The 25877-nt window shown below is 44.5% G+C and overlaps 1 protein-coding gene across 3 annotated transcripts in view; it reads right to left on the reverse strand.

Moving 5' to 3' along the window:
• Nucleotides 1–25877, reverse strand: part of SPOCD1 (SPOC domain containing 1) — a 171670-nt gene that overhangs the window by 51541 nt on the left and 94252 nt on the right. For all 3 annotated transcript variants that reach the window (XM_073551942.1, XM_073551940.1, XM_073551941.1), the window contains 2 exons: nt 18997–19147; nt 3016–3175 (listed from right to left, as the gene is read on the reverse strand). In XM_073551942.1, coding sequence (XP_073408043.1) covers nt 3016–3175; nt 18997–19147 — 311 coding nt within the window. The remainder of the gene's footprint in view (nt 1–3015; nt 3176–18996; nt 19148–25877) is intronic.

Raw genomic sequence — 25877 nt, forward strand, 5'->3', positions numbered from 1 at the left:
ACAAACTGCACAGTCTCTGTCAGAGACACCGCACTGAACTTGCTCACTGAGCCAGTGTGCGTGTCCTGAGTAAAGCGAAAGCGTGCTCAAAGCTACCTGTGGAGCGGGCAGCAACCGAATAGATGCGTACTTCAGAGCCGCAGGATCTGAAGCACGTGACTGCTAGAGGCGTGGCCTAAACTCCACAGAGCTAGGAGCTGCAAGACAAAGTTACCCAGGGGCATAGACAGTGAGAGTAGTCAGGACGTAGCCAATGAGTCACACACAGAGATAGCTGCAAGGTACCAAAGGGGGCGAGCAGAGAGTAGTCAGGTCACAGGCAATGAGTCATACACAGATAGTAACGCAGTACAAAATCAACAGGCAAACTCACAACGGGAAAAAGAGCCGGGTCAGAACCATATAAACAAGCTATAGCAACAAACAGGCACACGGGGGACAGCACACTAGGCCAAAGGCAAAAGTGTAACTGGCAGGGATTGAAGCTACCCAGGGGTTTATGAAGCTCTCCCAGAACCAGAAAGAGGCCACAATCATTAACCCCAAGTGTGCAGGTCAAAACCTGCACAGAGCTCCAGACATTAACCCCCGGTGTGCAGCTCAAAAACCTGCACTGGGATCATGACAGTCTCTCTTTGAAGTCACTCAGGGTATGTGACTCCCCTGAATACTGGGGTAGCCATGCTGCTCCCGGTATGTAAGGCATAGACAGCGGCATTATGGGGACCGCTGCAGTGGGTGCTATCAAAGCCGCAGCCGCGTTGGGCCCTGCATCTTGCGGCGCTGAGGGGTTGGCGGGGGCGTCCGCCGCTGCATCGGCATGTGCCTCCAACATTCTGTCCCCCCCAGTTAACGTTAGCCAGGCCCCGGGGTTGAGCAGGCTTACCGGCTGCAGCTTTGCAGGCTAGATGATCGGGGCTCCAGGCCTCTGCTCCTCCCACCTCTCGCGCGCTGGCCTCTTCCCGCGCGGCACTACACTTCTTCGCGCTTTTTGGCTGGCTCCGCCCACGATGGCCCGCCTCTTTGAGTTCCCGCACATGCCAAACAGCGGAATAATGGCGGCAATGATACAAACAGTCTAATGCACACAACACAGTCTCTGGCACACAGGACCCGGGGACACCGGGCTCCGTAATCCTGTTCGTGACGCCAAAATGGGTCGCCCTTCCAGGGCTGTGGGGTACTTGGTACCGGGCCGGTCTCTCAGAGGGGCATGTCACAGCAGCGGTGACCCGGTCCGTGGCCCTGGGCGCCCATGTAAAAGGGGTAGAGTGGTGGAATAAAGTTTATGAGTGATTCGTGAAGCCACCTGTGGTATTCGGCAATGAAGATGTTAAGCCGACGCTGCAGACAGATCCTCTGAGACAGATGGTGTGGTGCAGCAATGATGGTGTAGCCCTCCACAGGCAGGGCTGTAGTCCCAGGGCAGTGTAGATCGGTGTTGGGGAAGAGGGTGCAGTGTCTGGCACAGAGATGTAGCAGTGCTGGAGAAGTTGCAGAAAGAAGGCAAGGACACAGCGGAATGTGGTTTCTTTACCTTTACTTTGTAAGTGCAGTCCAGGGTCCAGATTACAGATGGCACAGGAGCTGATTAGTAAGGAAGCAACTCAGGAATCTCTCTATGCAGATAGGTTGTGTAGTCTCCTTCCTAGCGCTTACTTGAGGTACATCCAGTACTGTGTTACACTGAAGTTCCTCCATCTTTCCTCTCAGATCTACCTCGTATGGCAGACAGCTGTAACCTTCTATCTCTTCTCTTGGCTCACCCCTTGCTGTTGTGCCTCCGAGTCTTAGGTGGGAATAGAGCATTTAAAGCTTCCTATTCCTCTGGTTTCTGTTGCAGGACCATTAGTATCCATACAACCGTGGAAACCAGGTTCCAGATCATGCGCTCCACCTGGGAACGAGCTCTCAACTCTGCTCAGTCCCCCAGCTTCTCTCTCCACGTCTACACACTTCAGCCTCTTCACAGAACTGACAATTTCCCATCCTGGCCCTCAGAGAGCACTCCTCCCCCAATTCTGGTTCAGAGCTCCCTCTGCTGGCCTATAGTGGGAACTGTGTTGCATGTTATGGTTAACTGCTAGAGAGACCCTTCATTGCTTCCAAGCCTGACATCACCCTCCCTGAAGGAAGGCAATGCCACTGTGGCGACCATACTCCTGGGGGAGCCACAATTGCTGCAAAAAGGAGGCTCTACAAAGTACAAACTTTAGGGGGTGAATAGTTATGCTTGCTTAAATTTTTAGTTATTTTGTATTATTTGTTGTTTGCTTCACAATGAAAAGAAAATCAAATGTTCACAGTTGTAGGCATGTTCTTTACATGAACTGATGCAAACCTTAAAAAAAACAGTGAAATTCCAGGTTGTGAGGTAGAAAAACATAAAAAATGCCAAAGGGGAGTGAATCCTTTTGCAAGCCACTGTACCTCAGTATTTGTAAGCCAAAACCAGGAGTGGGTGATAAATACAGAAATGGTGCATGTGTTTTTATTATACTTTTACTCTGACTGTTCCCCTCCTGGCTTAGGCTTACAAATATTGATGTAAAATACTGACCGAACACTGAAAATGTGAATGTGGCCTAACACAGACACTATACTACACTAACATTTACAAAGAGTTAGGGGGAAAAAAGTTAATAGAAGTGCTTCTTTAACACAAAGGCTCATTTCGGGAAAAAAAATAGCACAAAAAAAAGACTTTATTTAGTAAAAACACACTAAAGTTGATTATAAGGCCAGGGTCACACTTGCGAGTGTGATGCCAGAAACTCGCTCGAGTCTCTCGCACCAATACCCGGCACTACCGCCGGCACTCGGAACAGAATATTCAGCTGCATAGAAATACATTCAGTCGCACACTCCGGTCCGAGTGCCGGCGTGATGTGAGAGACTCGCGCGAGTTTCTCGCATCACACTCGTAAGTGTGACCCCGGCCTTACTCAAATAATTTAAAGCTTTATTTGAGTTTAAGCTATTTGATACATAGCAAGAATTTCTGGGTTTACATACCTTATTTCTGGGGTCCTTCAGATTGAAAAGAAGACTTCTATACTTAGTTTTGTATCTTACGCTAGTATCATGATACAAGCCAAATATTTCTTCTTCAACATTTTCAGCGAGTTTTTTCAATGTTTCCTCAGGCAACTCAAGATTCTTTGTTTCCTTAACCCTAAAATGCAGGTGAATGTCAGTTTAAATAATGTGAAAATGTAGAGTAACACAGTAAATATCTTATTTTTTTGTCTCTATACAGTAGCTAGATCTACAAGAAAATATATGAGAAAGCACAGAATGGGGCAGGTTTCTCAATAATGTCCAATCCTCAGACGGTGCAAACTTAAGGGGGCTTTACACAGAGATATCGCTAGCAATATCGCTAAAGCGTCACCGATTTTGTGACGCAGCATTGATATTGCTAGCGATATCGCTACATGTGATACTTACCTCCGACCGGCTTCCCCGCTGGTTATCGGTGATCGCGTGAGATCGGCCTGGTCCATTTCTCGGCGGCGGCTTCCTGCTGGCGCCGACGAGCGACGCGTGGACGTGGGCGGAGGACGTCATCATCGCTGCGTCTGACAGGTAAGTAACGACCGCTGCTGCGTCGCTGCTGAGATCTGCCTGTTTGGCAGCTCACTAGCGACCATTTAGCGATGCACCAGCGATCCTGACCGCGTCGTATTGTAGTCGGGATCGCTGGTGCGTCGCTAAAAGTAACGGGGCTCTTAGACTAAACAGTCTTACAATGCGCCAGATTTATCAAAGAAGTTCATTCTGTTTAACGGGAATCTGATAGCAGGTTTTTGATACCTCATCTAATAACAGCATGATATAGGCAAGAAGAAACTGAATGTAACAATGTATCACATAGATTACTGGGTGCAGCCGTTGTGGCACAATCAAGAGTTTTTAGATTTGGCAATAAAGCAGAGCTGACAAAGCTAACACCACCCACGCCAGGCTCTTTGTGTACAAAGTCCATAGACAGTGAGATGTTCATCACAGGAGGGGCGTATCGGTCCAGGGCTCATGGCACCAGCTAGTCGGCACCTGCTAGTCACAGCAATGATAAGCTACTGGTGCTGAAACAATCATTGTAAGGGCAGAGACACACTGCCGTATTTCTCAAGCGATAATCGCATGGCACTGCACGGACTGGCCGGCACCTCTTCTGACCTGAGCATGACAGCATGATGGCTTACTATGCAGCTGTCAAGCTCAGGTCAGGAGAGCCGACAGCCAGTGCGAGTATTACGATGCGATTCTCGCACGAGAAATACGGCAGTGTGACTCTGCCCTAAGAATACAAAACTTCTGAACTTGTTAGCAGAGGCATCAAAACCTGTGTTTTATCATGCTGTCTTCAGATTACAGAGAAAAAACCTGCTGACAGACTCCTTTTAATAAAACTTGCTAAGTTTAAGACTGTCTAGTATAACTGTACACCACCTATTAGTTGGCTTGCTTTGTGCCAAAAATGTGCACCACAATTTTCATGCATTTTTTAGAGCATTAGGTTAAATGTCATGCCATGCCTCTTTCAGATAAGCTACTCTCTCTTATGGCAAGATAACACCCCTTTGTAGAACAAGGAACAAAAAGTAAAAAAAAAACCCAAAGGTATGAACTGGGATATAAATTGGTGTGCAGAGGCGTGGCCTGGATATGGAGGAGTGAAGACACACGTCCGTCTTGGTCCTGGGCCCGGATCGCTTATCAGCACGATCACAATCGTTCAGACCGACATACACCAAAGCATGAGCTGCAGGAGACTGGGGAGAGCACATAGGCCCTCATTACAGGTCCCTGGGGGCCATAAAAACTCTATTCGGCAGTTCTTTTCTGAGCAGAAACAGGTGCCTGCTGGCACAGGGAGATCAAACATGGCCACAGCATCCAGGAGAGGAGGAAAGAGCCCTCCAGGAGAGGAAAGAGCCCTCCACAGCAGGTGCTCTGTGATCACCTCTGAGGGAGAGATGAGATAAGCACACACAGTCCAACTTAACCCCTTCCAGACATTCCAGAGTCTCAACCCAGGGCTCCAGAAATCATCCAGCAATTCAGGAGGAAATCTGTGATAACAGGTCCCTGGAAGCTGCAGACAGCCCTCCCGTGTTGATCCCTCAGACTGCAGCTGTTGGATCAGGAGGGGGGGAGGAATGGTATACCCTACCCCGACCACACCACAGCAGATTGCCTTGGTGGGTCCTGCTGGGATCATGAGCACAGCAGGGGCTGGAGGGGTGGTGGGAGCGCCCCTCACTGACGTTGCTTCATGTGGAGTTATAATGACACCTGTGGGGGGACACCAGCAGGCCCCCTTATGAGCTCCCAGTCTGCTCTCCATGACCATTTAACACCCTCTTGTGCAGTCTGCAGCCCTCTGGAGTACTCCCAGCAAGGACAAGGAGTTTTAGCTGAACTTGCTGACCTGCGGGCACGCATGGCCTCTATCCCAATGAGGGAGGATATGAAGTCTTATATTAAAAGACTGGCGCTCGCATACCGCAGTGAACTATCCAGCCTAAGAGGTGAAGTAGAGAGAGTAGAAACTCGGAGTCAGGACCACTCTAGCAGAATCCTAGCCCTAGAGGAGGCATGCAGGTCTCAAAAACAACAAATAGACAATCATGTCAAATCTAATATCTCATAGACGCCATAGATGATGGCGAAAATAGAGGCCGCAAGAACAACATCAGGGTGAGAGGCCTGCCAGAGTCCGTTGACAGAGCACATAGGGCTTTGGGCCCTAAACCCAGAGACCCCAAGAGGCCGAGGGATGTCATTTGCAGAGTCCACCGTTATGTGCTGAAGGAGGCCATTATGAACAAGATCCGTAATGGAGTGACCAGCAAATTTCACTATAAGATCATCCAAACACTTCTAGACCTGTCAAGACTGACTCTGCAAAGAAGGAGAGCTCTGCGCCCATTGCTGGATATGCTACGTGACCAGGACATCCCTTATAGCTGGGGCTTCCCGTTTAGACTCCAGGTACGTACAGGTGGTCGCATCCATGTCCTTCGGAGCCCAGAGGATATTCCTGCATTCACAGCTGCTTTGGATCTTCCCCCAGTACTTATTGAACAGTGGCCAGATTTCCCCTTGGGATCCCTGGAGGGTCTATCCCAGAGGACTCGGGGTTCACTCCGTCGTGGAGAGGAGAGGTATAGGGGAAGAACCCCCCCGAAGCCATTCGGCTATTGCTGACGTCCTAGTGCATATTTACAACTGAGACTCTCAAAAAGGGGGATGGTGTTCTCATTGGACTCCTTCTGACGACCCGTATGGCCCAACAGTCTTTTTACCTGTTATCTTCTGATAAGTTATATTGTTCTGTAAGAAATAGTCTCTTGGTCCCCCCTTCCTTCCCTCCCTCCTCCCATCGCCCTCCTCCTTTTTCCTCCCTCAACCCTTATTATGCTGTATACTATGACTTGTTATATATATCTGTTTTCTGGTTTAATTGTCTTCATGTGGTCAGGGACGGGAGTCTTTTCGGTAGAAAGTCCCTTCCCTACTTGGGACTTCCGACCGCACTACCGTGTCGGTTTCTTTCTTTTCCCACTGAGTTTAGATATCCCCTAACACTACAATTAACGAGAATTTCATTTGTAATCCTTAGGACACAGTATACCAGACATTCTCTATTTTTTTCTTATTCTTTCTGCTCTATACCCACCCACCTTTTTTTTTTCTTCTTCTTTCTCTCTTCTTCCTCTACATACCTTATCCATTTGAGTTGCCTTATTCCTTTCCTTTCCCTTGTTTCTTCTACAGGTTGCAAATACAGCTTGCGGGAGACGCAATTGCACTAATATATCCTGCTAGAAGGGGTTTCTCCAGGTCCGAATCACTTTATCAGTCGTTTTTACCCTCCAGATAGACTAGACCTTTTCTCATGTTTGTTCAGGGGCGCTTCTTCGTAGTGATGTCCTTGGTTAAGTGGGGTTCCCTAAATGTAAGGGGGCTTAACACCCCCCAAAAAAGAAAACAGATACTCTATGATATGCACAAACATAAGGTGAATGCTCTACTTCTGCAAGAGTCCCACTTCAAACTGGGGCACATCCTTGGCATCAATGACCGCCACTACACTACATGGTTCCATAGCTCTAATCCAGAGGCTAGATTGGGGGGAGTGTCAATAGCATTGCAGAGATCCCTGACACATTCAGTCATAGACACACTTATAGACCTAGAGGGCAGATACATTTTCCTAAAGCTCAGGGTGAACTCTGTGGTCTTTACGATAGCTAATTGGTATATGCCCAATAGAGACCAGATATCCATTTGTATCTCTTTTCTTTCCTCCCTTGCAGACTTTCCTGAGGGGATTCTGTTGGCAGGTGGGGACTTCAATTTTACACTGGATCCAAGGTTGGAGAACTCCTCCGGGAGACACCCCTTCTCAGTTAGGAAAATCAAGGTGTTCAAAAGGGTAGTTCAGAGTCTTCGTATGGTCGACTTTTGGCGGGTCTTGCACCCTACAGAGAAAGACTACACATTTTTCTCTACTGCCCATTCCTCTTATAGTAGGATTGATTTTTTTTTAATCAGCCAAACTGCTATGATCTGGCAGATTCAATCTTCTATTGGTGATATTTGCTGGTCAGACCATGCCCAGTGTTTTGCCAAATGACCCTGCTGGAGGGGAGACCGAAACAGTGGACGTGGTGTTTGAATGACAACCTTCTAAATGATTTTCTCTGTGCTTCGGAGATTAAAGACACCATATCGGAGTTTATTACAATACACGAATCTGATACAACAATTAAATGGGAGGCACTTAAGAGTGTGGTGCGAGGGATTCTTCTGAAACATGGAGCTCGCTTGAAGAAAGAAAAAGCCGAGCAGGTAGTGTCGTTGTTGAAAACAATTTTTGACTTGGAGTGCTCTCATAAACTTTCTCTTTCTCAACAAACCTTAGCTGAACTTATTAAGACCAGAGAGGAATTGAGAGCGATTCTAGGCCAGAAATACCTATGTCAGAATATGAAACTTCGTAGATTCCTATATGAATATGGGGACAAGTGCAGTAGGCCCTTAGCCAGGATGCTCCATCCCATGGGAAATCCAGGTCATATTCCCCAACTCAGAAAGCCAGGTAGGGTACTAACTCAAAACCCTGATGAGATTCTAGAGGTTTCCCAAAAATTCTATAGTAACCTCTATAACATCAAAGGCCGATATGATGACATGGATCCCTGACTGGTTCAGGACAAGATCAGGACATTTGTAAATGATACAGCATTGCCGGTCCATGACCCTTTGGATGCTGACTCTTTAGAAGCTGAGTTTTCTGAGGCAGAGGTCTTGGACGCCATTAAGGGTTCTCCAGGTGGGAAATGCCCAGGTCCAGACGGCTTTACCTCTAAATTCTTTAAGCAATTTGGCCCCCAGATTGCGCCTTTTTTGACGAGGGTTTTCAACGCAATTTCGCTTGATTCCTTATGGACTCCCCAATCATTGGAGGGTCACATTAGTATTGTCCCTAAGCCAGGAAAAGATCACACAGAAGCTGGTAACTAGAGACCTATATCTTTAATTAACATCGATATCAAATTATTTTCTAAAATTCTAGCAAATAGGTTGGCAGTCCTCCTTCCTGGAATTATCCACAATGACCAGGTGGGATTTGTCAAAGGTAGAGAGGCTAGAGACCACACTAATAAACTACTACTTCTCATGGCTCGGTCGAGGGCCAAATCCACTCCCATGTGCTTACTTTCAGGGAACGCGGAGAAGGCCTTTGACCGGGTCAGCTGGAAATTAATGAGGGCCTCGTTGGAGCAAATCAGTCTGGGGACTAGATTTCTAAATTGGATAGCCTCCCTGTACACCTGCCCCTCGGCAAGGGTTAGAGCAAATGGCTCCCTTTCTCCCTCTTTTTCTATACGTAATGGCACACGCCAGGGATGTGCTCTATCCCCTTTGCTATATGTAATCATAATGAAACACCTTGCAGTTGCCATAACGCGAAATCCCAATATAAGGGGGAAGGTGGTGGGTCAGACACATTACAAAACTGCCTTATTTGCTGACGATTTACTTTTGTTTGTGTCTCAAACTCGTACTACCTTCCCCTCTTTGATGAAAGAATTTGAAGAATTTGGAGGTCTTAGTAACTTTAAGGTTAATTTCACTAAGTCTGAGGCATTGAATATTTCCCATCCTTCTGAGGAACAATTGCATTTAGAAGATAGTTTTCCATTTAAATGGCAGAATTCGGCCTTGAAATATTTGGGAATTGTAGTTCCTGGGGACCCCACCCATCTGCTTGGTCTTAATTTTCTCCCTGTGCTTCAGAGAACACTTTGAGATCTCAAAACCTATGATAAACGGAAGTTGTCGTGGTTTGGTCATATTAATGCGATAAAAATGGACGTGCTTCCTCGGTTCTTGCTCCTGTTCCAGTCAATCCTTATAGATATCCCTGCTTCATTCTTTGTTAGACTCCAATCGGCTATTTCGGGTTTTATTTAGGGGAAATCGTAGACCTAGGATTGAAATTACAGTAAAACCTTATATAGACATAAACACCTTGGAAGGTCGGGCCTCCCTAACTTTAAAAAATACCATAAAGCGGCCATCCTGTTAGGCTACTTTCACACATCAGTTTTTTTACGTCAGGCAGGATCCGGCTATTTTTAGAAAAACCGGATCCGGTGTAAATTTTGGAGAACTGTAGAAACGGATCCGTTCTGCCGGATCCGTCTAGCAGGTTATATCTGTTTCCTGGGGGCTGGCCAATTGGATCTGAGCATGCGCACACTTAAAAAAATGGATCCGTTGGCTGGATCCGGTGCATTCTGGCGCCCACAGACTTTCATTGTGGCAAAAAGCCGGAAGCGTCGGATCCGGCGCTTACGGCTTTTTCGCCAGAGACAAAAAACGTTACAGTAGCCGTTTTTTCCAGACGCCGGAATGAGACAAATAGCCGGATCCGGCAAAAAACGGAAGAACCGCAATGCCATCCGGCGCGTTCCGGCGCTAATACAAGTCAATGGAGAAAAACCAGATCCGGCATTGCATTTCGCCGGATCCGGTTTTACAAAAAAAAGCCGGATCTTGCTTGACGGCGCAAAACGGATGTGTGAAAGAGGCCTTACGGTTGTTGGACTGGCAACACTATCGAGAATCCAAACAATGGGTTACATTGGAGCAGATAGATGTGGCGACCCCCTTGTGGCGCTTGCCCTGGATCTCCTCAGGTGGCAGGGACATGACTGGCCTTGAGACAGGTATGCTGGCAACAACCTTGAGGTTCTGGGATAGAGAGGTTAGGACGTGCAACATATCTTCAGGCATAGGCCCCCTTACACTACTTTTCCATAATCCGGACTTCCCCCCGGCATTGAAGGCAAAGACATTCTTGGGTTGGAGGGAACGTGATGAACCACGTCTTTTCCATATTTTGAGAAAACGAGACCTGATGCCCTTAGAATCGCTGACAAACACAGGACATACAACGCTTTCAAATACTCTCAATTAAAATCATATTTGTCCACGAGGAGAAAACAAGGAGCTTTAGGGGCCCCTTTAACTAAATTCGAGGAGTTGTTTATTTTGGAGTCCCCGGATGCTCACTGTATTTCCCAGTTATACAACATACTAAACTCAGGGAATGAGACGATTAACCAAAATTTCTCGAGTGATGGGAGGAAGATCTCGAAAGGCAGATATCGGAGACAGAATGGAAGAAGGCATGCGTCCTGTCTCACAGTTTATAGATGGCTTTTGCAGCTCAGGAAAGGAACTACAAAATTCTTTTCTGTTGGTATCGTTGCCCAGTGATTCTACATGCTGCTTTCCCCTCTGTCCCTGATGAATGCTGGAGGTGTAACAGTCAGAGAGGCTCTATGTTACATATTTGGTGGAGCTTTCAGCCATTTTGGGAGGGAGTGTTTCACATCTATCAGTTAATCAGTGGGCAGATGATAGATAAGATACTCACGATAGCACTATTATCAATACTTCCGAGCTCCATTAAGTCCTAAAAACAGGACATACTTCGATTTTGCCTCTCGGCGGCTAGAGCGGTCATTCCAAGACATTGGAAGACACTCCATTGTCCTTCACTGACTGAACGTTTTGAAGAAATGGGTCGCATTTACAAGATGTAAGACCTTACTGCGGAGATGACTGGTACCAGGGATGGATTCCTTCATACCTGGAGTCAATGGGTCCTGTTTCTTGCTTCTCCGAGATTTAATGAAGCAATTGGGGCACCCCTAGATCAAACTGTATATGGATAGTGTAAGTTCGCCTGTATTGGACTTAAATCCACTCCCTTTTGATTTTGCTCATCTCACATAGACCTACTTCACAAAAATTAACCCGCTCAGTATGCTATAGAGGGGTCCCCCCCTTTTGTTCTTTCCTTCCTTTTTTTTTTCCTGCTTTCTCTCTCTCCCTTGTTTTTCTTGTTCTATTCTCTCTACTCTTCTATATCATGTTTCCTGGTATGCTGTATATAATCTCTGGTTCTCCATAGGTAAATATAGATGTTAAGATGTTTTAGTTGTTTTTCGGATTTACATTAAGGTTCGCACCCACTTCGTTTGATAAAGGTTGTGGGACTTGGTTGAGAGGCTTATTTCTAGCTCCGCTACGACTACTAGTTTGCACCCTTAGTTTATAAGTTTAACAGATACAGTGGACTTCCTAAATACCTTAAATGCAATTGGAACAATAGTGGAGTCCTGTATCTGGCTACAGATGGTTCTGCTACAAAAAGTTGTAGACTATTGAGTGAAATCGTGAAAATACTCCATCAGGACTCTTATTATAACTCTATAGTTGTTCACTTCCTCTAAGTTGACAGAGCTAAGGAAATTGCTAAGTTGCACTGTCTGTATGCCTAAAACTTGTAATGTTCTCTACGGTTTAAGAATGTATGATTGTTCCTTTTTTTATATTTAATAAACAGAGATTGAACGATAAATTGGTGTGCAAGCAGCGTGTAAGGGCACGTTCACACTAGCCACTAAACAGAAAAAACAAAGACAGAAACATAATGATTCAATACCCTGCAGTAAATAAATGGCATCGTGCATGAAAAATAATATATGGTATTTAGTTATCATGTTTTTTTGATAAAAAAAAATGTGAAAGTTATCTCGCCTCATCACAGCAACCGTAATTGGGACAGTCCTAACTCTAATATTAAAAAAGGTTTTTAAGGAGGGATGGCTTTCGCATTTTTTTGATCAAAAAACATATTAACTAAATACCATATTTATTTTCATGCACTATGCTATTTATTTATTTATTGACTGCGGGGTAATTAATCATTATGTTTCTGTCCATGGTTTTTTAACCCCTTTCCAACGTTGGGCGTAATAGTAAACCCACATCGCACAGCCCGTTTGGTGCGGGCTCTGGCGCTGAGCCGGCATCTTTCCAGGCACATGACAGCTAATCTATACAGCTGACATGTGCCCACAACAGCCACGGATGGAATCGAGATCCACTAGTGTCTGTTAACTAGTTAAATGTCGCTGTCAATCTCTGACAGCAGCATTTAACTTGCACTTACCGGAAGCGTGTCGCTAATCCTGCCCATTGGTGACCACGTCTCATAATCGCGGGTTACTGAAGCGTCGGCATGACCAGAGGTCTGCAGCAGACCTCTATGGTTGTCATTGCAAGATTCATATGAAAGATTGAAAGCAAGTAAGCATTTCTGCTACACAAAGGCGATCTGATCATTGCCTGTGTACAGCAGAGGCAGCTTCTAGTCTCCCATGGAGACTATTGAAGCATGCAAGAAGTAAAAAAAAATGTTTTTATAAAAATAAAAAAATAAATGTTTAAATCACCCCCCTTTTGCCCCATTCAAAATAAAACAATAAAAAAATCAAATATACACATATTTTGTATTGCCACGTTCAGAATCCCCCGATCGATCAATAAAAAAAAAAGAATTAACCCTATTGCTAAATGGCGTAACGAGAAAAAAATTCAAAACGACAGAATTATGTTTTTTTTGGTCGCCGCTACATTACAATAAAATGCAATAATGGGCAATCAAAAGTTCATATCTACACCAAAATGATATCAATAAAAGCATCATCTCAGCGCACAAAAAAATATGCCCTTACCCAACCCTAGATCGCGAAAAATGGAGACGCTACGGGTCTCGGAAAATGGCGACTTTTTTGTTAAACAAATTTGGAAACAAATTTCACCACTTATAAAGTGTCTGTGAAATCGAAATGACCTGGATCATTATAATGTCAGGTCAGTTTTAGCATTTAGTGAACATGGTTAAGAAAAAAAAAACATCTGTGGAATTGCATTTTTCTTGCAATTTCATCACATTTTTTCCCATTTTCCAGTACATGATAAGTCAAAGCCAATGGTGTTGTTCAAAAGTGCAACTTATCCCGCAAAAAAAAGCTTTCACGTGGCCATATTGACTGAAAAATAAAGAAGTTATGGCTCTGGGAATAAGGGGAGCAAAAAACAGAAATTCAAAAACCTGAAATACCCCAGGTCGTTAAGGGGTTAAGGAACAGAAAGTGTCTAAAACACATGACTATGATGCAGATAACAAAAGAAAGTTTTTTGTTGCACAATAGGCCAGAATTCTTATGCATTTAGCTTAAAGCCCCCATTACACATAACGATGTCCCAGCGATCCGACCAGATGGGATCACTGGGACATCGCTAGGCTGATCGCTGGAGGGCTGTCTTGTGATCAGCAACCGGCCCCCCTGCCAGTTATCACTGATCGTGCTTGATCGGTCTGGGCCGTTTTTCGATTGCTGGTCTCCCGCTGGCCAGCACGCATCGCTTCGTGTGGCAGCGAAGGACCAGCGACGCTGGACGCTGGTTTCTAATGTAAACATCGGGTATCCAGGAGCCGCAGCTCCTGGATACCCGCTGTTTACCTTGGAAACCGGCGTACACGCTGGTTTCTAATGTAAACATCGGGTATCTAAGAGCCGCGGCTCCTGGATGCCCGATGTTTACATTAGAAACCAGCGTCGCTGATCGCTGGTCTCTCGCTGCCACACGAAGCGATGCGTGCTGGCCAGCGGGAGACCAGCAATCGAAAAACGGCCCAGACCGATCAAGCACGATTAGTGATAACTGGCAGGGGGGCCGGTTGCTGATCCCCATCACACACAGCGATCTCGCTAGCGAGATCGCTGTGTGTGACGGGGCCTTATGAAATCCCACTCCTCCCCCCACACTGTGTATAATGGCTAATGAAACATATCAAGGGTCCAGTAAGTGGTAGGAAGAGACCATTTTATCAGGCTGAGCTTGGAGACTAGATGGCACCCAGCAGACTTTTCTGCTCAGGCCAATATCTTTTCAAACTACATTTTTTTGTTAAAGGGAATCTGTCACCTTTTTTTTGGACTATCAGCTGCCGGCATTGACATCAGGGGCTTATCTACAGCATTCTGTAATGCTATAGATAAGCCCCCGATGTAACCTGAAAGATAAGAAAAACACGCTAGATTATACTCACCGGAGGGGGCGGTCCAGTCCGATGGGTGTCGCGGTCCGGTCCGGCGCCTCCCATCGTCATATGATGCCGTCCTCTTCTTCCCTTCCTGTCATGGCTCCGGCGCAGGCACACTGCTCTGCCCTGTTGAGGGCAGAGCAGAGTCCAGCAGTGCGCAGGCGTCGGGAGAGGCCTGGCGCCTGTGCACTGCAGTATTCTACTCTGCCCTCAACAGGGCAGAGTAGTGCGCCTGCGCCGGAGCCAGTTTTAAATATATTTAAGAGAGAGATATATAGTAGAATAGTCGTTAATTCATTTGTCGGCTTTTATAAAATAATTGCAAAAGCTGACAAGATATGAGACATGGTTTACATACAGTAAACCATTGCATGTCAGTAAGATTAAAATATGTCCCTGACTAATAATTAGATTAGGGTATGTGTGTTAAATTTGGGACATGTAGGTGTTAAATCAAGGAGTTAATTCTATGAAAAAAAAAGTGCGGGCTCCCGCGGTAATTTCGCAACCAGAGAGGGAAAGCCAGTGAGTGAGGGCAGATATTAATAGCCTTGAGAGGGACCATTGTTTTTGGCTCCCCCCCTCGGCTACAAAAATCTGCCCCCAGACACCCCAGAAAAGGCGCATCTATACCAGACAACAACCCCTAATATCCCACATCATTCCATCAGCAAAAGCCACCGGACTACTACTCCTAACATCCCACATCGTCCCGTCAGCCAGAGCCACCGGACTATTACCCTTAATATCCCACACAATTCCGTCAGCCAGAGTCACCGGACAACTACCACTAATATCCCACATCATCCCGTCAGCCAGAGCCACCGGACTACTACCTTTAATATCCCACATCATCCCATCAGCCTGGGGTCAGAACCAGAGCGCTAAGTGGAATGGTCCTAACTTCCATACCGGGGATCCCTTTAAGAGAGGCCTGGTGTCAGAACAAGAGCGCTGAGTGGATTTGCCCTGACTTCCATACCAATGATCCCTTTAATAGAAGCCTGGGGTGAAAATCAGAGCGCTGAGAGATTTACCTTAACTTCCATACCAGAGATCCCTTTAAGAGAGGCCTGGGGTCAGTATCAAAGCGCAGAGTGGATTTGCCCTCACTTCCATACTGGGGATCCCTTTAAGAGGGGCCTTTGGTCAGAACCAGAGCGCTGAGTGGATATGCCCTAACTTCCATACCGGGGATCCCTTTAAGAGAGCCTGGGATCAGAACCAGAGAGCTGAGTGGATTTGCCCTGACCTGACTTGCATACCAATGATCCTTTAATAGAACCCTGGGGTCAGAATCAAAGTGCTGAGGGATTTGCCCTAACTTCCATACAGGAGATCCCTTTAAGAGAGCCTTGGGTCAGTACCAGAACGCTGAATGGAATTGCCCTAACTTCCATACTGGGGGTCCCTTTAAGAGAGGCCTGGCATCAAAACCAGAGTGCTTAGTGGAACGGTCCTAACTTCCATATCGAGGATCCCTTTAAGAGATTCCTGGCGTCAGAACCAGAGCGCTGAGTGGATTTGCCTTGACTTCCATACCAATGATCCCTTTAATAGAAGCCTGGGGTGAGAATCAGAGCGCTGAGGGATTTACCATAACTTCCATACTGGAGATCCCTTTAAGAGAGGCCTGGGGTCAGTACCAAAGCGCAGAGTGGATTTGCCCTAACTTCCATACCTGGGATCCCTTTAAGAGAGCCTGGGATCATAACCAGAGCGCTGAGTGGATTTGCCCTGACTTGCTTACAAATGATCCCTTTAATAGAACCCTGGGGTCAGAATCAGAGCGCTGAGGGATTTGCCCGGGGTCAGTACCAGAGCATTTGAAAGCAATTGCCTTGACTTCCATACCGGAGATCCCTTTAAGAAAGGTCTGGGGTCAGTACCAAAGTGCAGAATGGATTTGCCCTAAATTCCATACCAATGATCCCTTTAAGAGAAACTGGGGCCAGACTCACAGAGCTGAGTCGAACGGTCCTAACTTCCATACCAGAGATCCGTTTAAGAGAGGCCTAGGGTCAAAACCAAAGCGCTAGATGGATTTGCTCTGACTTCCATACCAATGATCCCTTTAAGAGGGAAGATGTGCCTACGGGATGGAGGATGTGTGATGGGGATATGGGCATAGGAGGGGGGGATTCATTTATGTCATTTGCTCTCTGCTCCTGTCAGGGGGGCAGACAATGGCTGGGAGCTTATGTTCCCGGGGATGCTAGATTTGTCCCACCATGTCAGTGTCTGCTGAGGTGTTTTCAAGTGGGAAAACTTGCTCATAGCAACCAATCACAGCTCAGCTTCTTTTAACCAGCTCTGGTGAAATGAGAGATGCTTAGTGATTGGTTGCAAGGAAAACTGTTGCTCATAGTAACCAATCCTAGCGCAGCTTCTTTTGAACAGCTCTGTTGAAATGAAAGATGCTTCATGATTGGTTGGTGATACACACACACACATTCAGTTTTATATATAGAGATGTATTCTATGTGTATATACTGTATCTATTCTATCTATTCTTTCCTGAGCTGCTAGTGTGATTATACTGTATAGCCGCATATGAACTGCCGGCTTTTGAAAGGACACCGATGCATATAAATCGGACAGCACTTGCATGGTCCGAGTGCTGTCCGATTTTTTTGTCGCATCCATTGACTTGTATTGGCGATTTTCATCCGAAAATCGCAGCAAATCGCAGCATGCTGATTTTTTTCTCAGTCCGATTTCAGCTGAGAAAAAAAAAAAATCGCAAATGAGATGTCACCTATTGAATAACATTGGTCAGAGTGCAATCCGATTTTTTATCGGATTGCATTCGTCCGATTTCATCGCCAGTGAGTATGAACCCTTAGAGTGAGGCCGTACAGACGAATGCATTTCCCAGTCCGTATATAGATGGCCATTTCTGACAGGTTCCTTTTAAAGGGTTATTCACATGATCATAAACGGGTATTGGCAGAGAGTGCTTGTAAATACAAGCAATTTTACAATTTATGGCTTCTTAACATTTCTAGCAGTTCTCGAGATATTAACTTTTCTTGTCTTTACAGCTTGCTGCCTTAGAGACTGACCCCTGCCGCCAGACAACAGAAAATGCTCAGTGCCTACAAGCTTCTCTCCATTGACCAGGTAAGCACTGTTTTGAAACTGGCCAAGATTGCTGGAGCGCACTGTCACCTCCTAATCAAAGCCAGCTGAAGCTGAGTGATCAGAAGTCAGACAGCAGTGGTGGTCGGTTTTCTAGGCAACGAGCTGTAAAGAAAAGAAAAAATGTTAATATCTCAAGAATGGCTGAGCATTTTAATAAGCAGTAAATTGTAAAAGTGCTTGTTTTTGCCAGCACTATCTGACAATATCCATCTATTAAGATGGGAATAATCCTTTGATCTCTTCATAGATCTGTAGTTATGAAATTGCATATAAAAACCTTTGAGACATCCTGTTATGTAAAAAACAAATATGTATTCAATGGTCATCAGTAAAGTCATTTACACCATATACCGTACATTTTTTGTGGAAAATCAAAACTCTACAGGAAAGTCTCTTTGCGACAGAAATCAATGGGAAGTGATAATACTAATTGTCTATTTGGACTGGTAGACAATCCGCCACCTTATATTTCCAGGACACAATGATCCTACAAGTTTTGCCCAATGAGGTCCCTTTTTTACCCTTAGGCCAGGGTCACACTTGCGAGAAACTCGCCCGAATCTAGCATCTCAATACCCGGCACTGCCGCTGGCACTCGGGCCTGGAGTGTGTAGCTCCATGTATTTCTTTGCAGCTCAGCGCTCCGGTCCGAGTGCCGGCAGCAGTGCCGGGTATTGAGATGCGAAACTCCTAAGAGTTTTTCGCAAGTGTGACCCCGGCCTTAGGGTCCTGTTACATTTAGTGATGCACCAGCGTCCCGACAATGATACAACCCGGTCAGGATCACTGGTGCATCGCTAAATGGTCGCTTTTGAGCTACCACACAGGCAGATATCACAAGCGACGTAGCAGCGGTTGGCGGTCGTTACTTACCTGTCAGACACGGCGATGAAGACGTCCTCCCGCCCGCGTCCACGCGTCGCTCCCCCACTGGCTATTGCTGATCGCGCGAGAACGTCCTGGGCCATTTCTCATCGGCGGCTTCCTGCTGGTCTTCCTGTGGCGCCGACGAGAAATGGCCCAGGACGTTCTCGCGCGATCAGCAATAGCCAGCGGGGGAGCCGGTCGGAGGTAAGTGTCACATATAGCGGTATCGCTAGCAATATCGCTGCTGCGTCACAAAATCGGTGACGCTTTAGCGATATTGCTAGCGATATCGCTATGTGTGACGCCCCCTTTAGACAGCAGCAGTAAAAGAGGAGTCTGACAAGCATACATATCTATCCCCTTAATTGCAGGATCTCACAAGTCAAACATAAAAGGTTACTGAGCCAGTGAACCAAATGATAGACCAGTCAGCAGGTACCCAATATCCGAGGCCCGCAGGATAAGGATAAAGCATAATAAGTATATAGTGACGATACCTTCTCATAAGAACTTCATACAATGTCTGTACTGTGCTTCCGCGAACAGTTAAAGGGGACTTTGCTGAAAACAGGATAAGAGAATCATGTGGATTTTCTATATCAAATGTCTTCTTTTTGGATTTTCTTTTTCCCAGTTTCACCTTTGAATCTGAAAATGAAAATGTATTTCTCATTGTCAGTGAAAAAAGCACCATGCCAGAGAACTGTATGATGGGAAAACTAACGATTCATATGTTAAGAGTCCTTGCAACAGGAAAAAGTAATAACATTTCTCAAGCTTTTTTATCTTTTATGTAGAAGCACTTATCTTTAGTTCTGTAAGCAGCATTAAAAGGACTACGGCTCTACTGACATATCTGTTTTTTATACAATTGCATTTCTACTATATAGTAAAATAAAACCTAACTTTTAATAGTTAAAGGTAAAAAAAAAGCAACCCCTCGGGAGACCCTCGACAGTTATACCAACCATGTTATCAAACCAATAAAACCATACTGATACAGTAAAAAAAATGTTCCGTGCAAATAAAAAAGGTTTTATCACATCCAATTCTTGTAATGAAGCCAAATCACGGACGGAAGCCGGAGTACAAAGCACGCAGGATGATGTCAGGACTAGTACCCAGCAGCTCTGGCGCACCATCTCTTCCCTCTGAGCTATTCAGATCACTGGACAGTTCCTTGCTAACCCAGATACTAGGACCTGTGTTGTTCCTGATTGTCTCCACCCTGAGTTCCTGATTGGCTCAACTCTGTGATCTCCTGATTGAACTCCATGTCATGTCACTTCCATTTCTTGTGAGTTTATTGAGCTCCCAGCCTTTAGTCTAGCTTTTTTCCACCTGTTTATCCTCAAGATTTTACTGCTGCTACCGTGTACCGACCTTTGGCTATTTCCTAACTACGTAACCTGCTTATCCTCCCAACTATACTGCTGCTCCTTTGTACCGACTTCCAGCTATTCCTGACCACGCTACCTGCCAGTGCTGTCCCGAGTGGTTGCAATATCACTACTCCAACTCAGGTCAGTTCATAGCAGACGGATTCATGTTCATTGTGTGGCTCCCGCCCTAACATGGGCAGTGCCCAAGTGTATCACCTAAAGTTGGCTAATAAGTACCCCAATAAACGTAATACAATCTAATACCTTTTATGTCAATTGTCTTAAAAAAGTTTATATAGACACAAGTGAATTGCACAAAATACCATCACCAACTTAAAACAGAAACTTGAACTAGAGGAACAAAGGGGGGTGCCTGCCCCTGCATTATTACTGTGTAGCCCTACCTGCCAGTGGAGGTTTGCACCCTTAGCCTACACAGTGGTGCCCCCGCTCCACGACAGTTCTTCCTTCTCCCCTTGCTAGTCGCTGATTGGGAACAGGGAAAAAGGAGTGCACAGAGAATTATCAGTCATACGATCAGTAAATGATTTTGATCCAGTTCAAAGGATCCATTAATCTAAAAGAGCTGGTAAATTTACTGGGGAGGAAGGAAAAATAGATGTTGATATGTTGAAAGCAGGCATGTATGATATACAACAAAGGCATACACTCTCCCTAAACTGCCCCCATCTGCCAGCAGAGGTTGGCATCCTATTGCAAAAACGAAGTTGGAGCCCCCCGCTCCCCGAAGACTATCACTTGTAGCCCTAATGTATGATTTATGTCGGGAATTACATAATCCAAAAAGTGATAGGGTGCTAGGCAATACAAAGTGATAGAGTGCTTCACAGTTTAACAACATCAAGATTTGAGGTAACAGGCACACAGTATGCTACCACAATCAATACACATGAAAGAAAGACATGATAATTGCAGGTATCCTTTCCCCAACAACTAATATACTCAATGTGTCATGATCTAGGTCAGGGTTTGTTTCTGGTTGTTTTCTCCCCAGTCTGGTCATGCGGGGGTTAACTTTCCCTGCCTCATTTTGGGATCTGTTTAGCTATTTCAGCCTGCTGCTGCCTGCAGGCAGCATCAGTTACAGTTCCTGCCTCCGGTTTGAGCGCCTGACCCCGTTATACCCCGATTTGTCCTCTGCCCGTTTTCCTAGGTCCCGTTTCCGCTCTCCCCTGTGACTATGCTCGGCTTAGTGCTTGCTCTCTGTATTGTGACCCCCTTGGTTTTTGATCCTGCTTGCCCTCTGACCTGTTTATCTGTCTTCCGTCTCTGGCATTCCTGCTCCCGATCGCCTCTGACTTTTCTGCCTTGTTTCTGACCATATGTATTGCTGTGTCCTCTGGTATTTCGGTTCCTGTCAGTTCCAGACACGGTCTGTCTGTCTTCTCTTCCGCCACCTAGTGGCGCCTGTGCTGCCGCGTTGTGGTGCTCTGCTGTTAATGCAACCTTTTTTCCCCCCACCAGCACCCCCTGGTGGAGGTTGCGCACTACAACGTTTTAGCAGCATTACAAATGTAAGAAATAAACATAGACAAGTGTATGACCACATTCAATGAAAACATGGATAAGGAAAGGAGTATACCAAACATTCAGATACAAAGGAAAAAAGACACTAAATGTAAACTATCAACTCAACGTGTTTCCCCTTCATAAAAGCTCATCAGGAGTGTGTAAATGAACATTAGAGGGACTACTTAGCTGTCAATCATCATGTTTTGCGATAGCGTCCCCAGCACATAGGAAGAATCTCCTCCTGATGCGGTGCTCCTGATAAACTTTAATGAAGGGGAAACGCGTCGAGTTGATAGTTTACATATAGTGTCTTTTTTCCTGTGTATCTGAATGTTAGATATACTTCTTCCCTTTTCCACGTATTCATTGAATGTGGTCATACCTTGTGAAGTTACACATGAATTGGATATAGATCAGAATTACAGTATCTTTGAACAACTTCAACAGCCTTTCTTTTCTATAAAATCTATAACCTTAGTATCATTGCGATAATCTAAATAAGAATTACCACTTTAATAAGAAGATTATGTTGGTTTATTTCTTACATTGAGTATATTAGCTGTTGTTAAAATTGTTTTACAAAAAAGAAGCTCACAGAGAAAAATTCACCTTAACGTAATACAATCTAAAATATACCTTTTATTTCAATTGTCTTAAAAAGTTTATATAGATACAAATGAAATACACAAAATACCTTCACCAACATAGGACGTGACGTTACTTTACTAGTGCTTTCACTAACATTACCAACTACCCCACGTACACCTTGAACATCAAGCTTAATTCCCCTTCCACGGCCTCGCTTTTTCCCAGTCATGTGCTCAGACAGCGTGGTAGGAGCACAGTATAAACAACCAAAAATTAGATTTTAAACTCTGCACCACCTGTGCAAACAGCTGAATCTCAGCGACAGTAATTTCAAAGTTGAAATATGGCATACTGTATCGTGTTAGTCACAGAAAAAGATTTTTTCTTTGGACCAAGGTTCAGGCCTCTATAACACGCTAGATGCTACAAACTATTTAAAGTCAGGTCCCCTACTGTATGCCACATTGGACAGTAGCTCGCTACACTATCTAACTGATATACAACCACCTAGCTAGCTAGCTAAAATGTGGGATACAGCAAGCTTTTTCACATTTACCTAGTGAAAAAATATTAATTAGAATGCTATACTTGTGCACAGAGCACAATAGAAGAAGTGCACGACATGTGAATCCTGGAAAGTAAATTTTACAGCCACACTGGACACTATCTAGCTACACTATCTGACTGATATACAACCGCCCAACTAACTAGCTAAAATCTAACAGCGCCAGTGTCAGTAGCAGCCTCTATGCGCTATTATAGTGTCAAAATGGCACTAAAACAAGATGTCCGCTATTTATATGACGGACATGTGATTTCAGCAGCCAATGACACAAGCCGTTGTGTCAGGACATTGTGGGTGTTTCCTGCACCCTGATTGGCTAGCAGCAATGTGCACACATAAAGTTAGGGGGAAAAAATGACTGTTTACAAGAAGGCAGCTCCTCTGAGCTCTGCATACTCCCTCCCCTCATCAAACTTGTGCCAATACACCACCATTATCGTTGCTAAAGTGCTGAAAATATTTTTGTTGCAATGCAAATATTTTCCCGCACTTTTACTCAATGTTACCGATTTTATAAAATTTTGCTTGGGTCTCCGATCACGAATCTGAATGTGCCATATTCATGCCGAATTTATGTTTGGCGATCGTTTTCCGAACAAATTCACTCATCACTAATTAAGCCAAAACTAGATGTGCCATGTTGATAGGCTCTTACACGAAAAAACTTATAAATTCAACAAAGTATTAAAGGGTGTGCATATTTATATAACCACATTGTTTAGGTTCTTTAATTTCTTTCTCCTCTTGCAAAGATTTCAGTTCATTTTTCAATTGAATATGAGTGATGCTAACCTATTTCCGGGCACATGTCAGCTGAGGGTGGAATCGCGATCCTTCCGTGGCTGTTAACCCATTACATGCCACAGCGGCATTTAACTTGCGCTTCGGGCAAGTGCGCAGGAAATCCCGCCCATTGGTGACCCCGTCAAGTGATCGCGGGTCACCGATGGGTTGGCATGACAACCAGAGGTCTCCAACAGGGAAGGCGATCGGCTCATCGCCTCTATGTAGCAGAGCCGACTAGGTTGTGGCAGCTTCTAGTCCTTCCATGGATACTATTAAAGCATGCCAAAAGTAAAAGAAAAATGTTTAAAAAATATTAAAAAAAAATAAAAGTTCAAATCACCCCCCTTTCGCCCCATTCAAAATAAAACAATTAAAAAAAAAATCAAACATAGACATATTTGGTATCACCACGTTCAGAATCACCCGATCTATCAATATAAAAAAAAGAATTAATCCAATTGCTAAACGACATAATGAGAAAAAAAGTCAAAATGCCAGAATTACGTTTTTTGGTCGCCGCTACATTGCAATAAAATGCAATAACGGGCGATCAAAAGATCGCATCTACACCAAAATGGTATCATTAAAAACATCAGCTCAGCACGCAAAAAATAAGCTCTCACCCAGCCCCAAATCATAAAAATTAGAGAAGCTACGAGTATCGGAAAATGGCACAATTTTTTTTTAACAAACTTTGGAATTTTTTTCACCACTTAAATAAAAAAGAACCTTGACATGTTTGGTGTCTATGAACGCGTAATGACCTGGAGAATCATAATGGCAGGCCAGTTTTAGCATGTAGTGATCATGGTCAAAAAAAATAAATACCATACATAAATAAAAACAACTGTGGGATTGCAGTTTTTTTTGCAATTTCAATGCACTTGGAATTTTTTTTCTGTTTTCGAGTACAAGACATGATAAAAGTAAAACTCGTCCCACACAAAACAAGCACTCACATGTAAAAAAAAAAAAAAAAATTAAAAAAAATTATGACTCTGGGAAAAAGGGGAGCAAAAAATGAAAATGCGGTCGTTAAGGGGTTAAAGGTGGGAAACGTTCTCAAATGATTATTATTTCCATGAATTGTTTACATGACAAAGAAACCTGGCGTTTTAACAGGAGGTGTGAAGACTTTTTTTTTCTAGCTTGGCTTACTGGATATGGAGACCCAGAAAAAGCACTAAAACTAAAATGGAAATAAGGTAATATTTATGAAATCACAACAAGTGAATCGCCGCTAAAGTGTTAAATCAAGTAAAGTTTTGAGAATGCATCATTCGAGTTATGTTCCAAGAGCTTTTCTGGAATGATACCTTACAGACGTAACTGTGATTAGAAGACTACGCACATAAAAGTGCTGGTGCGTCGTACTGCTTAATAACACAAGAAAGTGCACGTAAGGAAATCTCAACAACACCGAAACTTTAAAGCACTAAAATCCATCATCTAATGACGCCTGATCTAAATCCCTCTGAAGCTACAGACAAATACTATTGCCACTTTGTATGCCTAGCTGAGCGTTACGGAACAGAGAAGTGGTGTTTTACCGCTGAACCATGCGTTTGATCATTTAGGCATTGCCTAGTTTTACAATAATGTCTCGCAAGATACAGAATCTAAAGATGACTTAGTCTTCCAAGAAAGCAAGCAGGTTTGCTTAGCAGGAATGTTTTTCATAAAGTCCATTTGATTTCCCCCTTCTAATCTTATTATCGGTCTCTCGGCAGAGGATTGGGTCAATATGTCATTTTGATGTTATCTGTTTTTATTTCATTGTTGCCGCCTGTATTGCTCGTGGTTTCTCGGTCATCTGTCTGTGCTATGCATGTTTACATTCTTCATAGCAAGAAATGAAAAGATTAAGAAAAAGAAATGTTATCAGATCCAAAGCACCGGAGACAAAGTAAGGTTATTTAAGGGCAAAAAAGAAACAATGGTATCTCCTAAATATGTCTGCCACACAAGTTCTTCAAACAGTGGCTAACCCACGCAGGTCATGTGGAGTCAGTATAACGAAGACACCTATTCTTCTGCATAAACTCGATATGAGGCTTCCACGTTCAGTTTTTCACTAGCCACACTGCTCGGCAGGTACCAGGGAACAGTTTGATGTTTACCTTTTACCCCCAATTACAGGGATTCTGCCTTTGCTGCAAAGGCCCCTGGATTGTGTTCATATCATAGCTGCTGGCCGGTGGAGCGGGTCAGCAGAAGGATGGTTAACAAGCTGTGAAAAACCAGAGGAATGAAAGCAGTGACTAAACCAGCAGGCAACAGAAGAGATTACCAGTCCAGGTACAAATGGATGGCCTATGCAGAAGACACTTATATCATTGAAGTTGAAATGCTGACGTGGAAGAGGAACGGTGAAGGTTTCTTAATGTACTTTTTTAACCTTTTTTTAAGTCAACTTCATGCAATTTTGTATCAAAGCAAAATATATGCAAACGTTTGTCAATTAACCACTTAAAGACTAAGCCTTTCCTCATCTTATACCTGGAACCATAAATTTTATTTTTTC

The sequence above is a fragment of the Dendrobates tinctorius genome, unplaced genomic scaffold, assembly GCF_039654945.1.
Source record: "Dendrobates tinctorius isolate UK_male_01 unplaced genomic scaffold, ASM3965494v1 ptg000183l, whole genome shotgun sequence".
In the NCBI taxonomy this organism is placed as follows: Eukaryota; Metazoa; Chordata; class Amphibia; order Anura; family Dendrobatidae; genus Dendrobates; species Dendrobates tinctorius.